The 17658-nt window shown below is 41.6% G+C and overlaps 1 protein-coding gene across 1 annotated transcript in view; it reads left to right on the top strand.

Moving 5' to 3' along the window:
• The window catches only part of KRBOX4 (KRAB box domain containing 4), a 60001-nt gene extending 52276 nt beyond the window's left edge, over nucleotides 1-7725 (top strand). The window contains 2 exon segments of the mRNA XM_056107358.1: nucleotides 7455-7577; nucleotides 7580-7725. Of these exon segments, the coding sequence (XP_055963333.1) occupies nucleotides 7455-7577; nucleotides 7580-7725 (269 nt within the window).
• Nucleotides 7726-17658: the final 9933 nt, after the last annotated feature.

The following is a 17658-nucleotide window of genomic DNA, read 5'->3' as shown; positions in this document are numbered from 1 at the left end:
TATTGGCTTGTTGCAGCTGATCTTCCAGCTCACTGATTCTTTCCTCTGCTGTGGTCATTCTATTTTTGAGGGCATGCACTGAGTTTTTTATTTCATCTATGGAATCTTTGATTCGTGCCATTTCTGTGCGTAGCTTTCCAATTTCTGCTCTTATTTCTTCCTGTATTTTGTCGATTGTGCCATCGATTGTTTCTTACATGTCCTCTTTCAATTTACTGGATATCTGTCTGACTGTTTCATTGAGTTGATTGAACATCTTGATGACTTCATATCTGAATTCTTTGTCAGAGAGGTACTTTAGGTGGCTAGCACTTACTGAGGCTTCCGGACTCGTTTCATTGTCCTCTCCCTGCGGTGGGGATTTGCATTCTTTCTTCATGTTGGTGTGTCGGTGTAGGGAGTAGATTTTTTGGTATGAGTAAAGTACTTGCGGCAGTGTAAGCGGTTGGCCCCTGAAAATTAGGCCACGCCCACTCCTTAAAACCACGCCCACTTCTTAAAACCAAGCCCACTTCTAAAGTGGCCACGCCCCCACGGGTTCGTGGTGAGTGTCTGGGTTGTAAAGACTGGGTGGGGAGATTACATCAGCTCAGCTTGGGCAACGCAAAGGGAGAGGCAGAGTGGCTCATTGCTGCTTTGTTTCCCAGTGTCCGGAGAATGCCTGCGGGGCTTGCAGGTAGAAAGCCAAGTCCGGGACTCGAATGCTGGCGGGCAGACTGACCTGGATGCGGAGGAAACCGGCGGAGCAGCATTGGGGGTGGGCGGGCAGGACGGGGCTCAGGTCTGCTTTTGTTCCAGGGTCCGAGAGGACGCCTGGGCCTTTGCAAGGTGAACGCCAAGTCCCGGACTCTAATGCTCTAGACTAATTTCTTAATAAAACTGCAGAGCCTCATGTTATTAGTCACACAGTGGATTTTAAAATTTAAGAGTTTTATATTAAAAACTGGATAAAGGTAAAATCACTTGATTGCAGTTGTAAAACTAAACCATTCCCATTTAAATTCTGTGCTGTAGTACAAGGAAGAATAAATGTTAACATAATACTTTTAAATCAAATCTCAATGCAAGGGAAACAATTGCAACTCTACTTTAAATCTTATCAACTTTCCAAATTTCATACTCAAATATATTGTTATATTAATACAAGCTACAGTATTATGCACTACACTGTGTAATAAATAAAATATATGAATATTTCTTTATATAAATTTAAAGAAATATAAATAAATATTTAACATATAAATATAAAAGTTTTATAAAACTAAAGTACATATGTCAATAAGAAGAAGATTGTTAATACTGCCAGGTTTTGAGAAGTACAGTACAAAAATATTCTACACAGATTTATAAACTAAAAAAAATAAAATAATACTTTTAGGTAAAATAGGCTAATGTTCTTAATAAACTGGGTTCATAATTAACATTTGGAAACAAGGTATGAGCCAAGCAATAATGGCATGTCTATGTCAAAAATGCAACTACATGGATAAAGTGGACTAGAAAATTTTCCTTTCATTTCTGTACAGAAATTTTAAGACTCAATTAATGCAAAATTAATACTGAGGAACTAAAGGTGAAATGTCAGTGTTTCAGTTTATTTGACAGAGTAGTGGTTTCAAGAATTTTGGAATTTTGTTATAACAAATAAAATAAAAAACTGCTTGTTATTGTAGCCCACATACTGAACATATGGTTTTACATAGTGTTTTATTTGTATTTTCATTCTATTTATGAAGATAGTTTATTTTCACTTGAAGCTTAAGAATAATTAAAAGTTGATCAAAAATGTCCCTTACACTACTTCCCCTTCAATTTCTTATATTGTTAAAATGTTAGTGTGATGCAGTTGTGTACATTATTTTTAACTAAAGTCTATTGTTACCATGAAGTTTCATTACACGTTGTACAGTTCTATGGATTTTGACAGAAACATAAAAATCAAGCAGTACTACATATCATACAGAATTTTTTCACCACCCTCAAAATTCCCTTGTCAGTCAAGAATAACGTTAGAATAAAAAAAGCTTTCGGAAACAAAAGGTAACATGCAGATGATAAAGCTGTAGCTTTTTTCTCCCCATTCAAGAATGCAATAAAAGTTTATTTTTTTAATTTCTAAAGAAAAAAACAAGATGCCCTGGGGTATGGTGCCGCCAGCAGGTCAACCTGTACCTGTGAGGCAAGTGCATCAGCAGACTGATGGCGCCTTCAGACTTCCAGATACCCCAAAATTGCTGCTGTGCCTTTGGCCAGACCCCAAAAACATGGGGCAAAGTTTACCAAGAAAGTAAACAGCCAAAAGTTAGGTATGTGGGAAACACACCCACAAACCACCTCTGGTTCAGCTATATAATCAGAGAAATGGCCTCTCTGGTTCCTGATTGAACTGCTTAACGGCCATGATCCCAGAGACTCAGAAACAAATCTCGAAACCCAGCGGCTTTTGGCAGATATGAGTCCGGTCCCTGTAATAGGTTACCGGAGGTGGGCCAACGCAGGTGGTAATAGGTTTTGTGCCTTGGCCTATTCCCCCTGGTGGCCCAGTGGCCGCCATCCTTCAGAGGCCACTGGACAGTCAGGTTTGGGCCCCCAGTGACAAGACACGCAGGACCTCACGGGATGGTGGTGGAGCAGGTCCTGTCCTCCCCACCCCAACGAGACCCCAAGTCATCGTCCACGAATGGTCTCTCTTGCTCCTGATAAAGCTGCTTAACGGCCTTGATCCCAGAGACTCAGAAACAAATCTCGAAACCCAGCGGCTTTTGGCAGAAATGCGTGCGGACCCCACAGTAGGTTACTGTCGCTGGGTCACCCCAGGGGGGAAAGGGTGCTGTCCCTCTGCCTGCTTCCCCCTGGCGACTAGGTGGCAGTCATCCTCCAAGAGGCCATTGGACAGTCAGGCTTGGGCCCGCAGTGACAAAGCTTGTTGGGCCTCACAGGATGGGGGTGGAGCCGGGCCTGTCTCCCCCATCCCAATGAGACCCCAAGTCATTGCCCACGAATGGTCTCTCTGGCTCCTGATCAAGCTGCTTAACGGCCATGATCCCAGAGACTCAGAAACAAATCTTGAAACCTAGCGGCTTTTGGCAGAAATTCGTTGGGACCCCGCAGTAGTTACTGTCGCCTGGCCACCCCAAAGGGGGAAGGGTGTTGTCCCTCCACCTGCTCCCCCTTGGCAGCTTCTGTTTTTGAAGACTTAAGAAAAACAGAATTAAGTCCACTTCAATGTCCACTGATTTTATTTAAATGTCATGTGTATGATGCTGGTAAGTCATATTGAAGCTCTACAATAATGTTTATCTTGATTTTATACTCTGCAGCTTTATTTTGAATATGTTCTCTAGTTAGTTAAAGATTTGTGTAAAGAATATACTGCATTTTTTTGCCATTTTCAAAGCAGTCTTCAGAAAAACCACATCAGTTCTTTTATTATTCTTGGTTTCAAAGGGAGGATTCATAATTACTGTATCAGATGACTTAGACATTCTTTTAGATAATGAGCATGTATCACACTGAATCATATTAACTCAAACACTTCCAGATTCCTACTAAATATTTCCAGTATATCCTCATCTATGTCAAATCCAACCCGCTTCTAACATTGCAGCTCAGATGCTAAGCACTCTACAACCACATCCTAGATCTGCAATCATCCTATTTTCAATGTCATCAAATGTATTCTGAATTGTGTGGGACTGCAATCTGCAGTCGGGTAGGATGCTGTTCTAGAAGTAGCTCGAGCTTTTAGAATCCATCTACTTGTTGCAGGCTACTTAGGTTTTAATATCTCCAATTATTTCTTCTAAGTGTGGCTTCACTGGGCTCAGCGGTACTGGATCTGCAGAGAAATCTATTGAAACAGGCTTTTGCTCCCCGTCTTTTCCTTTTCAGAGTCGCTGGCCAAGGATAGGGTAGGGAATGCAAAAGACACAGCAGATTGAATCCGTCACCAATCTGCTGTGTGTCGGGCGGTCAGGCAGGCTGAGTCTTGGTGCGGAGATAAGCCGTGGCGCTTCCAAGCTGGGATACTGTGTGCGGAGCCCCTTGCCGGCGCTGACTCCACAAGCCGCTGAGCTCGGCTCTACACATCACTTTAGTTATCCACGTAAATACCCATCATGCGTTTTTACAGCTGGACAGTAATTTGTTCTGCTAATATGCAACTACTTATTCGTCACTGAAAAATATTTGTTACTTCTAATCCATGGGTTTCATTACTTTTGCAATCAGTAGCCTTGATATTATGTGCCTTTGTATTTTTCTCAATTAATGTCTTAAAATTATTTGTTTCTAAAGGTATTTTTATCCCATGAAAGCTACAACTATGAATAGATAAAAGGTATGTGTTAAAAATATTATCTAGCTTTTTCCCCTTAGAGGATATGGCTCTTGATAAAGTGGTTTTCTGAGTTCCAGAGGAAAAAATCTCTTTGAAGCAAGAATAAGTGTCTTTTGATTTGGTCAAAAACACAATGAGGGCTTTCTGTCATTCAAAATGTGAAGAGTGGGGGGGGTATAATGGAGAAAATACAGCGGGTAAGGAGTTTGTTCGCCTTTGCACACAGTTGGCCCGGGTTCCACGCCAGTATTCCATATAGTCCCCGAGCATAGACAGGAATAATTCCAAGTGGAGAGCCAGGAATAACCACTGAGCACCCATTAGCGTGGCCCAAAACAAAACAAAACAAAAAGAAAAACAAAATGTGAAGGGTACATCTGTAAGAGGGGCTGTTCATTTTCCACGGTTTCATCCAAACACAACATGAAGTGTGTTCGTCAACATGTCTCCCCCAGCAGAGGGCACTTTAAATATTCTGTTACATTGCTCAGGAAGTAAACACAGAAGATAAAACAATGTTAATCTGGAATCAGGAGAGACCCTGTAGATTTCATTTTGAAAATCACAAAAATATACAGAACATTTTGGCTATATCACAGGGTTTCATTCGAAAGTTTTGTTAGTGTGTGACGTCAAAGGAAAGGGCCTATATATCTGTCATACTGATCTTCAGCTCCTTTCTTCCCACTTTGAGAAGGGTTCTGGTCTAAACCTTCTCAGAGCCCATACAGTATCCGTTTTCAAATTAGTTCGTAGTTAGTTTTTTGTTCTGTATTTGCCCTTCTGTCTGATAACTTAATCAAGGGTATCGCTTCCTTTCTGCTCATATAAGAGTAGAAATTAGCGAAGCTCTCAGCTCTATTCTGGGAAGGAACTGACCCTTAGAAACTGTATTGTTTCCGTCCTCCCTGGAGAAGTCTTGTAAATAGGGTGCCCCTCTTGGTTTTGGCAGGCTCAGTGCTTGAGTCTGTGCTGTGAAAGTAAACAAAGAAGCTTTCTCTTAGCTTTTTCCTACCTTTCTCTTAAATGAAGTTGTTCACATCTGTTTTCTTAGGAGAGGATAATCGGTGCATCTATTCTCATGGAGATCACAACTACTAACTTCTTTAAGAGACGTTCATTTATTTTTTATTTAAATTTTTAAAAGTTTGTTAAATTTTATTTTAGTCACTGTGATTTATAATGCTATTAATGATAGACTTTTATGCATAGTGTTCCAACTCCACATCCTCCACTAGTGTCTATTTCCTTCTACTGTTATCTCAAGGTTCATTCCACTCCCCACCAAAAGCTCCTCCCAAACCCTATGAAGATACGATCAGTTTTGTAGAAAAGTTCACAAATTCTGTTGCTTTGAACCAATTGGTATTCCCTTACTATTCTTTATATCCCACACATGAGAGGTATCAGTATGCCCAGAATTTGCAGACAGGTCTAGTTTAAAAAAAAATTCACACTACAAACTGACTTTCCGGCTTTTGGTTTTCAAAATGTAGACAATAAAAGCACCAATTCAAAAAGCATCAAATATACTGGTGTGCTAAGTCACTAGAGAACTAGTAGTCTACTCAGTTCAGACTTGGCCTGTTTTTTCATTAACTGCTGACCTCCAAAGATAAAGACAATATACAGAACAGAAAACAGGAAAGATTTCTTCCATTTTTCCTCCATCCACTGGATAGTTTCCTTTTCAAACCGCTTTTCAAATTCATATTCTGGTAAGGTCAACACTGACATGTTCATTGGGAAAGATCTTCTGAGTTGCTACGTGCTCTGTATACAAAATAGAATTATTTGTAAAGCACTTGATTTCCAGAGCTCTCTTGTCTGCTCCCCCTATCCGTCTGTCTCACTCTTCTCGCTGTGACTCTCTCCCCAACTCTCAGATATATCCAGAGTTGAGCATTGCCTCTCTAAAACAATTAAATCTTTAATAAGATATAACAATCCTAGAAGTTTATGTGTCAAGTAACAACAACTTGACAATCTCTTTTGTTAACTCCTGATATTTTTATTGTCTTAACAAAAACTTGATAATCCCCTTTGGTAATTCCTGATATTTTTATTATCTCTCTATTTTTTTGGATTTTCAAAAATATGTAGTTTTAATTATGCTTCATGTGCCTCTTTCAATCTAGCTTTCAAATGCTATTTTTTTCTATGTCTTGTCATAGCTTGATAGCTCATTTTTTATTGCTGAATAATTCTGGTGTAGTTTTACTCATTTGTTTATCCACTTAATAATGCTTATCCATCTATTAACAAGGGCATCTGTGCAGCTTCCAATATGGGACCACTTTGAATAAAGCTTTTCTTGAACATCTAAGTGCAGGTTTTTCTGTGGACATGAGCTTTCAATTCATTATGGTTAATTTCATTTTGAGAATTGTTATTTTTTCTATGAACTCCTTTTCAGCGAGAGCTTGTTTCCATGGAAATTTCAAGTACTCTACGTTATAGAGACATTGGAGAGTGCCACTGCTGGGGCCCAGTGGTTTTACAAATGCACGGACAATTTCAGGTGAATTTTTTGACTGTTGGGTTTTATTTTATTCTTTAAATATCCACTTGAAATATTCATATATGCACATCTATAAGTATAAGGTGGGGTTTCTAATTTTTGTATTTATCTAATCTTTATTAATGCTTTAATTAACCATTGGGGGAAATTTTCATAGTTCCTTTTTTCCTTTTTATATATAATCAAGGATAACCTTTGTTACTTCCAAATTAAAATGCTTAGCTTATTTCTTCTCTGTACATTTAAGATTGGAAATTGACTCTACACTCATGAACCAGAATTTTATTCCCCCACTAACAAATCCAGTTATCTTTAAATTATTTTTCTTCATTGTAAATGTCCTTCATTTATCACATAATAAATTTTTCTGACCTTTATATTGACCTTATTAAATTATTTTTATTAAATATGAACCAATATTTCTCAGTATTTACAGTAGTGGTGGCACATGGGGCAGATTCATCCACATCAGCTCCTAATTGATAGTTCACAGAAGTAAATAATAAATTAATTTTTAATACAGTAATATAAAAGCATGAATATTATGAATTTGGTGATTCACTTAATTTGTTTTTTCCCTGATATTCTATCAAGTTGATGACCAGATAAAGAGTCACAAGGAAAGGCAAAATAAATCTCTGTGGCTAGCTGCATTCATAGAGAAGGAAACAATGAAGGATGGAAGTGGCCAAGAATTCAGAACATCTAGACAAATCATTTTCTAAGCATGGATTTTGCTCCTATAAGGGAAAGACTACTGAAATATTCACAGGGAAAATATTCAGAACCTTATGAATGCTATAAATGTTCAAAAGCCAACCCTCATTGCTTACCAGAGTACTCACACAGGCAAGAAACCCTATGAATGTTGTGAATGTGGGAAAACCTTTATCCAGAAAGCCCCTTTGATAACACATCAGAGAATTCACACAGGAGAGAGTCCTTATGAATGCAGTGACAGTGGGAAAGCATTTAGTAGAAAGTCAACCCTTATTAAACATCAAAAAATCCATACAGGAAAAAAACCTCATGAAAGTAATGAATGTGGAAAAGCCTTCAGTGAGAAATCAACTTTCATTATACATCACAGAACTCATACAGGAGAGAACCGTACAAATGCAGGAACTGTAGCAGAGCTTCAGTGGGAAAATTTCTCACTCAACACCAGAGATATACAGGAGATGAAATCTAAGAAGAAATTTAGATATGGGTAACTTTGTCCATTAATTATGTATTGCTAAACTAAGAATCAGTGAATTTATGAGTAGCCACGTAAATCTAATGAAATAATATCTTTAGCCTTTATTAGATTTTTTTAAAACTCAGATTTCAAGGCTAGAAAGACAGTGTAAAAATGGCTAAGGCACTTGCTTTGCTCTGCAGGAGAGATCCCTGAGCACAGAGCCAGGAACAAGCCCTGAACACTGCCACATGTGGTATAAAAACCAAACCAAACCAACCAACCAACAAACAAAAATACCCTAACAAAATTTCAGATTTGCAATATTTAATGCAAGCAGTATATACAATAAAAATTTCACTCAGGAATACATTGTACATAAAAGAATTTCTGAATGTTCTAGATGAATCCTCCACCCAGATCCTCCAGATTCCAATAAGTGGGGCTCACACCCACCAACTGGTCCCCTGGCGCTGTGTAATCCCATCAACGGCCAAGACTCAGAGACTATAAAACCCAGCTCCCAGAAGAGAACAGCGCAGAGTCTCCTGCCCCTGCGCCTGGCTGTCCTCGCCTTGGAGGGGAGCGGGTTGAGTTTTCCTCCCCGCCCCGACCAGGGCTCCGGCAACCGAAGACCTCCAGAACCAGCCACCACAATGCTGAGACCACTCTTCGTACACATGAAGGTACCGGCAGCAGAACAAAGGCACGCGGGTCCTGGGGCTGAGATCTCCAAGCCTACTCGGATCGGGGCTGAGCAACCTCCACCCAGATCCTCAAAATTTCAGTGGCGGGGGTCACACCCACCAACTGGCCCCCTGGCGCCGTGTAATCACATCAACGGCCAAGACTCAGAGACTATAAAACCCAGCTCCCAGAAGCGCGCGGCCGTGAATGCCGCGAATGACATCGTATCATCTCATTCCTACTTTGGAAAAACTGGCAGGCTACCAAATGTAACCTGCCCACATGGCAGAGTCTGGCAAACTCCCCGTGGCGTACCCAATATGCCAAATACCAGTAACAATGAAGGGTCTCATTCTCCTAACTCTGAAAGAGCCTTGAATATGACACTTTTTTTTTTAAGTCTCAGGGCTAGGACGAAGGAGACGTTACTGGGGCCTGCTTGAGGCAATCGAGGAATACAAGGATAATGTCTATCATCAAAGTTGGAAAGTCTTTAAAAGAACTTAAATGTCATTTACATCAGAGAACTTAGGTTTAGGAGATTACCGTTATAAAAAATTGAAGAACTCCACTTTTCTAGAAATTACATTATGAGAGAAATATTATTCTAGATGTCATATCTTACAAAAAAAGATTAAGTACTCAATTCAAAATAGTACACATATTTGCTAAGGAGTAAAACATAAAATATTTGGAAGAATAAAATGTGTCAAATAATCAGTAGAATAAAGGAAAAGTAAACTTTCATTATCCAAACTATCAGATTAATCTGAAATAATAATATTATATCAAAAATATCATATATTAGATAATATAAAGAGTGATATTAATACATGAATAGAGAATCCCTACACAAATTAGTGTGAGAGAAGATGAGATAGCAGAATCTCCAAAGGATCTAAGCAGAAGACTTAAAATACACATTTTATCTAGCATATTATCTGAAGAATCAGTAATAGCAATGGACAACTGGAGGTTTCGGATTTCCAGGAATGAGTAATAATGGTGGAAAGTCAGAGGTTTAGGATTTCCAGGAAATATTCTATAGTAGTATCAATTGAAATAATAAATGGAAGTAACTTGAATATTCGATTATAGGAGCTTGAGTACAGATTTGGAGATTTGGTGGGTTTAGTTGCAGACCGCCACAGTTAAAACGAGTATCACAATAAACTGATTCAGGGATATTTTCCCCAAGTGCTCATAAGTTATGTTTACAATATAACAGTCATAATGTTTGATAGCATTGTGATAAAAATATATTTTAATTTTGAAATATTCCTAAAAGTACTAACCTCAGAGCCTTGAGCAAGTTGTGATCTTTTTGCTGGTGGTAGGTTGCAGTAGTAATACCAAAGATCTCTAATCACAGATATGATAGCAGTTAAGATAAATATAACAGATAATAATGAAAAATTTGTAATATTACAAATTACCAAAATGTGAGAGACATGAAATGAACATGTGCCACTGGAAAATGGCATCAATAAACTTTTATGATGCAGAGTTGCCACAAACTGTCAACTTGTTTTAAAAAGTAGAAAAGCACACAATATCTGTGAAGCACAATAAAACGCAGTCAAATGTGGCAAACCTGTTTCTAATACATGCATATGATGGGACGATATACCATAATAAGTTATGTTGAGATTCTAAGACTGTATCATGTCTGTGAGGTAAAGTGACATACAAAAAGTATGTGCACCATTATGATTTGAAATATTTTTATTTTGTGTGTGTTTATTTTTGTTCCATATTTGGCAGTACTCAGGGGCTCCTCCTGATAGTGCTCAAGGGAACCAAATGAAAAAATACCAAGTGAAAAAATACCAGGTCTCCAACAGGCAAAGCGTGTTTGTAACAGTCGGTTGATTCTATTTCTCCTCAGATTTCAACATGGTTATGGGAATTAGTATAATTCTGAAAATACCAATAAAAAGCAATTTTATTAGTAAACATTATAAACATGTGGCACCAGTGGTAGTGCAGTAGTTAAGGTGCTTGCCTTGCATGTGGATGACCCAGGTTTGATTCCTGGTACTCTATACAGTTCCCTGAGCATTACCCAAAGTGGTCTGTGAACATAAAGCAAAGAGAATGCCCTGAACACTGCTAGGCATGACACAAAAACTACACTTATATGTAAAGGTAAAGGTAAAGGCCCTCCCGTTGATCGTCGATTTGCTGGAGCGGGCCCAGTAACGTCTCCATTGGAGACTTTGTTGTTACTGTGTCTGGCATATCGAATACTCTCGGTAGCTTGCCGGGCTCTCCGAGAGGGGCGGAGGAATCGAACTCGGGTCGGCCATGTTGGCCGCTTGTAAGGCGAACGCCCTACCGCTGTGCTATCACTCCAGCCCATACAATGAATTTGTGTATATCCATTTTATGAATAATATGTCTATCTTTATGTGTGAAGAGACACAGAGAAATGTTAAAAAGAAAATACATCCTATGATTTTTACTGGTTATAATGAAACTTTGGAGTTGTTGACCTTTTAATTTCCTGATTTCAGTTTCAAGTTTATAAAAATTACCAGTAAGAATTATGTAAAGCATCTTTCAACTACTTTGCTGACCCATGACTCATTTTTTCTATTTAGCCCTCCTGTTTTCAGTATATGATGCTACTGTGATTAGTTTGTTTGGTATTCTTTTTTTTCTTTTTGGGTCACAGCCGGCAATGCACAGGAGTTACTCCTGGTTCATGCACTCAGGAATTACTCCTGGCGGTGCTCGGGGGACCATATGGGATGCTGGGAATCTAACCTAGGTCGGCTGTGTGCAAGGAAAATGCCCTACCCGCTGTGCTATTGCTCCAGCCCCCTGTGATAGTTTTTTGTTCTGCATAGATCACACCTCATGAAGCAAGATGGTAGAACCCCATGCACTCTCCAGAGCCCAGCTCACCATCTCACTCTAGGTGATGCTCAGCTCAGCGCACAGGGCGTGGAATTCCGCGTGTGATCCCTGCTGGAGCTCCGTGCATGGTTCCTGCTGGACATCCCCGGCTGTTTTGCGGGATCAGGACAGAGTGGCATCGGCGGGGCAAGGAAAGACCACAGCGGCCGCAGCATCACCGCCTTCCCCAGCTGGACCGAGTCACGGCACCATCGAGCGTGAAGCAGCTACAGTGGCCCGTGTGGTGCTTGTCCGCTGCAGGCCACTCTCTGCCAACCACCGAGTGACTTGGGACTTGGCGCAGGTGTTCGACCTGGCACAGACCCTATGCGATGGGATCTTGCCCTGCCAGCTCTACGACAGCTCAGGGCACACTCCATCCACCACAAGATCAAACTGAGACCGCAGGTGCCCCAGGTGCTGTCCGGAGATGAAGGCAGGTACGTGTTGTCAGTGTACAAATTGTTACAGCAGGCAGATCACCAGGAGCTTACATTCGGTAGACTGGGAACACCTGCAGGGACGATTAGAGATTGCCCGAAAAGCCTCCATCCATCTTCAGGGGGTTGGAGTGATAGCATAGCTGGTAGGGCATTTCCCTTGCATGCGGGCGACCCAGATTCAATTCCCAGCATCCCATATGGTCCCCTGAGCACCGCCAGGAGTAATTCCTGAGTTCATGAGCCGGGAGTAACCACTGTGCATTGCCAGGTATGACCAGAAGGCCAAAAACAAAAGGCTCCATCTTCCCCCGGGAGAGCCTGGCAAGCTACCGAGGATATCCAGCCCGCACGGCAGAGCCTGGCAAGCCACCCGTGATGTACCAAATATGCCAACAACAGTAGCTAAAATGGGTCTCATTTCCCTACCCCTGAAAGAGTCTCCAGCTGAGTTGGGAAGGACAGAGCTCGCACTAAGCAGACGGTGCAAGTCAATGGGCGGGAAAAGAGCCCCACAAGCAGCGGGCCACCAAGGTGGCCCGCAAGAGTGTGCCAGCCTCAGGTGGCATGAAGAAGTCGCACTGCTACTGACCCAACACCACTGGCCCGACACCATGGTGCTATGGGAGATCCGCCAGCTGCCATTCCAGAGGCCTTCAAGACAGACCTGCGCTCCCAGAGCTTGGCCGTCATGGCACTGAAGGAGGCGTGCGAGGCCTACCTGGCGGGGCTCTTCAAGGACACGAACCTAGATGCATTCCCTGCCAAGCGTGTCACCATTATGCCCAAGGACAAACAGCTGGACTGCCGCATCCGCAGAGAGAGAGCATAAAGTTTATGATGCTAAAATCTAAGAGCTAGGACAAATGGAGATGCTTTTGGCTCCCGCTCAAGTATTCGATGAATAACAGGATGACAGTGACAGTGAAAGAAACATCACACCTCCCAGACAGACCTATACATATTTACTCTATTACTTTTTTTGTTAGTGAAACACCATGAGGTACAGTTGTAGACTTACATATATTTGTGCTTGGGTTTTAGTTATACAATGATCAAGTACGCACCTCTACAGCAGTACCCATACTCCACCACCAATGATCCCAGTAGCCCTCCCACCACCTCCATCCACCCCCACACCGTGACACCTCTATGGCAGGGCATTCCATTTTGCTTTCTCTTTCCTTTAGGTTGTTGTGGTTTGCAATAGAGGTATTGAGTGACCATTGTGTTCAGTCTATAGTCTACTTTTAGCGTGTGTCTCGCATCCCGAGCGAGTCTTCCAAACATCCTTTACTTGGTGTTCCCTTCTATATCTGAGCTGCGTTTTCCCCTAGCATGTGCTGCTGGCTTCCAAGCTGTGGAGCAGACCTCCTCATAGTTATCTCAAATATTCTTGGGTGTTCATCTCCCATTCTGTTACTTTATATTCCCCAGATGAATGCAATCATTCTATGTCTGTTCCTCTCTTTCTGACTCATTTCACTTAGCATGATACTTTCCATGTAGAACAACTTGTTTGTAAATTTCATGACTTCATCCTTTCTAACTGCTGCATAGTATTCCATTGTGAAGATGTACCAAAATTTCTTCAATCAGTCATCTGTTCTCAACACTCAGTTTTTTCCCAAATTTTGGCGATTGTGAACAGTGCAGCAATGGATATAGAAGTGAAGATGTCATTTCAAATGTACTCTTTTGCTTCTCCGGGATATGTTCCCAGGAGTGGTATTGTTTGGTCAAATGGGAGCTCAATTTCTAATTTTTTGAGAATCGTGCATACTTTTTTCCAAAAGGGGTGAACCAGTCAGCATTTCCACCACCAGTGAATGAGAGTCTCTTACTCGCCACATCCACACCAACACCGGTTGCTTTTGTTCTTTTGGAAGTGGGCCAGTCTCTGTGGTGTGAGATGATATCTCATTGTAGTTTTGATCTGCATCTCCCTGATGGTTAGTGATGTAGAGCATTTTCTCATGTGCCTTTTAACCATTCAAATTTCTTCTTTGAGAAAGTTTCTGTTCATTTTGTCACCTCATTTTTTGATGGGGTTGGATGTTTTGTATATCCATGATATCAACCCCTTATCAGATGAGTATTGGGTAAATATCCTTCTCCATTCTGTAGATTATCTTTGTATTCTGGTCACTGTATCTTTTGAGGTGCAGAAGCTTCTTAACTTATAAGATAGTCCCATTTGTTTATCTCTGTTTCCACTTGGTTTGTCAGTGGAGTGTTGTCTTTGAAGATACCGTTAACCTCAATATTGTGGAGGGTTTTGCCGACCTTGTCTTCAATGTACCTTATGGATTTTGGCCGGACGTTGAGATCTTTAATCCATTTTGATCTGGCTTTTGTGCACGGTTTTAAGTTCAGGTCTAAGTCCATTTTTTTTGCACTTGGTTGTCCAGTTATGCCAGCACCTTTTTCAAAAGAGGTTTTCCTTGCTCCACTTCAATTTCTTGCTCTCAGATCAAAGATTAGATGTTCATACATTTGTGGTTGTGTGTACAAATATTCCACCCTGTTCCATTGGTCTGTGATTCTGCCTTTGTTCCAGTACCATGCTGTTTTTTAAAAAAAATTTATTAATGAAACACTATGAGGTACAGTTGTAGACGTACAAATTTTTGTGCTTGGGTTTTAGTTATACATTAATTGAGTACCCATCCCACCACCAGTGCCCATTTTCCAACTCCAATGCTCCCAGTATCCCTCCCACACCCCATCCCCCCCCATCCCACCCCACCCCTGTGGCAGGGCATTACCTTTTGGTTTCGCTCTCCTTTTGAGTGCTGTCTGTGGTTTGCAAAAGAGGCATTGAGCGGCAATCATGTTCGGTCTATAGTCTACTTTCAGCATGTATCTCTCATCCTGGGAGGATCCTCCCAACAACCTTTATTTGGAGCTCCCTTCTCTATCTGATCTGACTTTTCCCCTAGCATATGCGGCTGGCCTCCAAGCCATGAAGTTAACCTCCTGATATTCATCTAGGCTATTCTTGGAAGTTAGTCTTCTATTTTGTTACTTTATATTTCCCAGATGAATGCAATCTTTCCATGTCTGTCCCTCTCTTTCTGACTCATTTCACTTAGCATGATACTTTCCATGTAGTATCACTTAGTACTCCATTGTGTAGATGCACCAAAGTTTCTCCAACAAGTCATCTGTTCTCGGGCACTCGTGTTTTTTTCCCAGATTTTGGCTATTGTGAATAGTGCAGCAATGAACATAGAAGTACAAATGTCATTTCGACTGTACTTTTTTGCCTCGCCGGGATATATTCCCAGGAGTGGTATTGCTGGGTCAGATGGGAGCTCAATTTCTAATTTTTTGAGAATCGTCCATACTGTTTTCCAAAAGGGCTTAATCAGTCGGAAATGCCACCAGCAGTGAAGGAGATTCCCTTTCTCGCCTCATCCACGCCAACAGTGGTTGATTTTGTTCTTTTGGATGTGGTCCAGACTCTGTGGTGTGAGATGATATCTCATTGTTGTTTTGATCTTCATCTCCCTGTTGATTATTGATGTAGAGCATTTTCTCATGTGCCTTTTAGCCATTCGGATTTCTTCTTTGGAAAAGTTTCTCTTCATTTCGTAACCCCATTTTTTGATGGGGTTAGATGTTTTCTTCTTGTTGAGATCAATCAGTGCTTTGTATATCCTTCATATCAACCCATTATCAGATGGGTATTGAGTAAATATCCTTTCCCATTTTGTAGATTGTCTTTGTATTCTGCTCACTGCATCTTTTGAGGTACAATCGCTTTTTTTTTGCTTCTTGGGTCACACCTGGCGATGCACAGGGGTTGCTCCTGGCTCTGCACTCAGGAATTACTCCTGGCGGTAGCTCAGGGGACCATATGGGATGCTGGGAATCGAACCTGGGTCGGCCACGTGCAAGGCAAAGGCCCTACCTGCTGTGCTATCACTCCAGCCCCCAGAATCTTCTTAATATAAGATAATCCCATTTGTTTATCTCTGTTTCCACTTGGTTGTTCAATGGAGTGTCATCTTTGAAGATACCGTTAACCTCAATATTGTGGAGGGTTTTGTCTACCTTGTCTTAATTGTACCTTATGGATTTTGTCCCGATGTTGAGATCTTCAATCCATTTTGATCTGACTTTTGTGCATGGTTTTAAGTTCAGGTCTAAGCCCATTTTTTTTGCACGTGGCTGTCCAGTTATGCCAGCACCTTTTTTTAAAAGAGGTTTCCCTTGCTCCACTTCACATTTCTTGCTCCCATATCAAAGATTAGATGTTCATACATTTGGGGTTGTGCGTATGGATATTCCATTCGTCTGTTACTCTGCCTTTGTTTCAGTACTATGCTGTTTTAATTCTTACCGCTTTGTAGTAGAGTTTGAGGTTGGGGAGGGTGATGCCTCCCCACGTCTTTTCCCCAAGAATTGCTTTAGCTATTCGTGGACGTTTGTTGTTCTATATGAATTTCAGGAGTGCTTGATCTATTTCTTTGAAGAATTTCCTAAGTATACTTATAGGGATCGCGTTTAATCTGTGTAATGCTTTTGGGAGTATTGCCATTTTGACGATGTTGATTCTTCCTGTCCATGATCAGGGGATATATTTCCATTTCCTTGTGTCCTCTTTTATTTCATGGAGTAGCATTTTGTAGTTTTCATTGTAGAGGTCCTTTACCTCTTTAGATAGGCTGTATTACTATATCACTCTATCACTATCATCCTGTTTCAGTGTATCACTGTATCACTGTTCATCGATTTCCTAGAGCAGGCACCAGTAAAGTCTCCTTTGTCCTAACCCTGAGATTTTTGAAAGTGCCACATTCGAGGCTCTTTCAGGGTCAGGAGAACGAGCCCCATCATTGCTACTGGTTTTTTGCACATTGAAAATGCCACGGGGAGTTTGCCAGACTCTGCTGTGTGGGCAGGATACTTTTGGTAACCTGCCAGGATCTCCAGAGTAAGAACTAGATAATAATATATCTTCCGGGAGCTGGGTTTTATAGTCTCTGGGTCTTGGCCGTTAATGGGATTACATGGCGCCGGGGGCAGTTGGTGGGTGTAACGCCTACATACTGGAAGATGGGGGATCTGGGTGGAGGAGACCCAGTCCCAATTCGAGCAGGCTTGGAGATCTACACCCCGGGTCCTGCACACCTGGGTTCCTCTGCTGGATCCTTCGTGTGTGAGGCTTGTCTGAAGTGTGGAGAGTGGTCTTAAGCATGGATGTGGCTGGAACCAGAGGCCTTCAGTTGCTGGGGCTCTGCTCGGAGTGGGGAGGGAATCTCAACCAGCCCTCTTCCAAGGGGCCTCCGGTGAGGAGAGCCAGGCGTGGAGGCAGGAGACTCTGCGCTGTTCTCTTCCGGGAGCTGGGTTTTATAGTTTCTGGGTCTTGGCCGTTGATGGGATTACACAGTGCTGGGGGCAGTTGGTGGGTGTAACACCTACTTTTTGGAAGATGGTGGATCTGGGTGGAGGAGACCCAGTCCCAATCCGAGCAGGCTTGGAGATTTATGCCCCGGGTCCTGCACACCTGGGTTCCTCTGCCAGTTCCTTCATGTATGAGGCTCATCTGAAGGTGTGGAGAGTGGTCTTACGCATGGCTGTG

The sequence above is a fragment of the Sorex fumeus genome, unplaced genomic scaffold, assembly GCF_029834395.1.
Source record: "Sorex fumeus unplaced genomic scaffold, SorFum_2.1 ptg000162l, whole genome shotgun sequence".
Taxonomy (NCBI): domain Eukaryota; kingdom Metazoa; phylum Chordata; class Mammalia; order Eulipotyphla; family Soricidae; genus Sorex; species Sorex fumeus.
The sequence above is the reverse complement of the archived record's forward strand: the minus strand, read 5'-3'. Positions and strand labels throughout refer to the sequence as shown.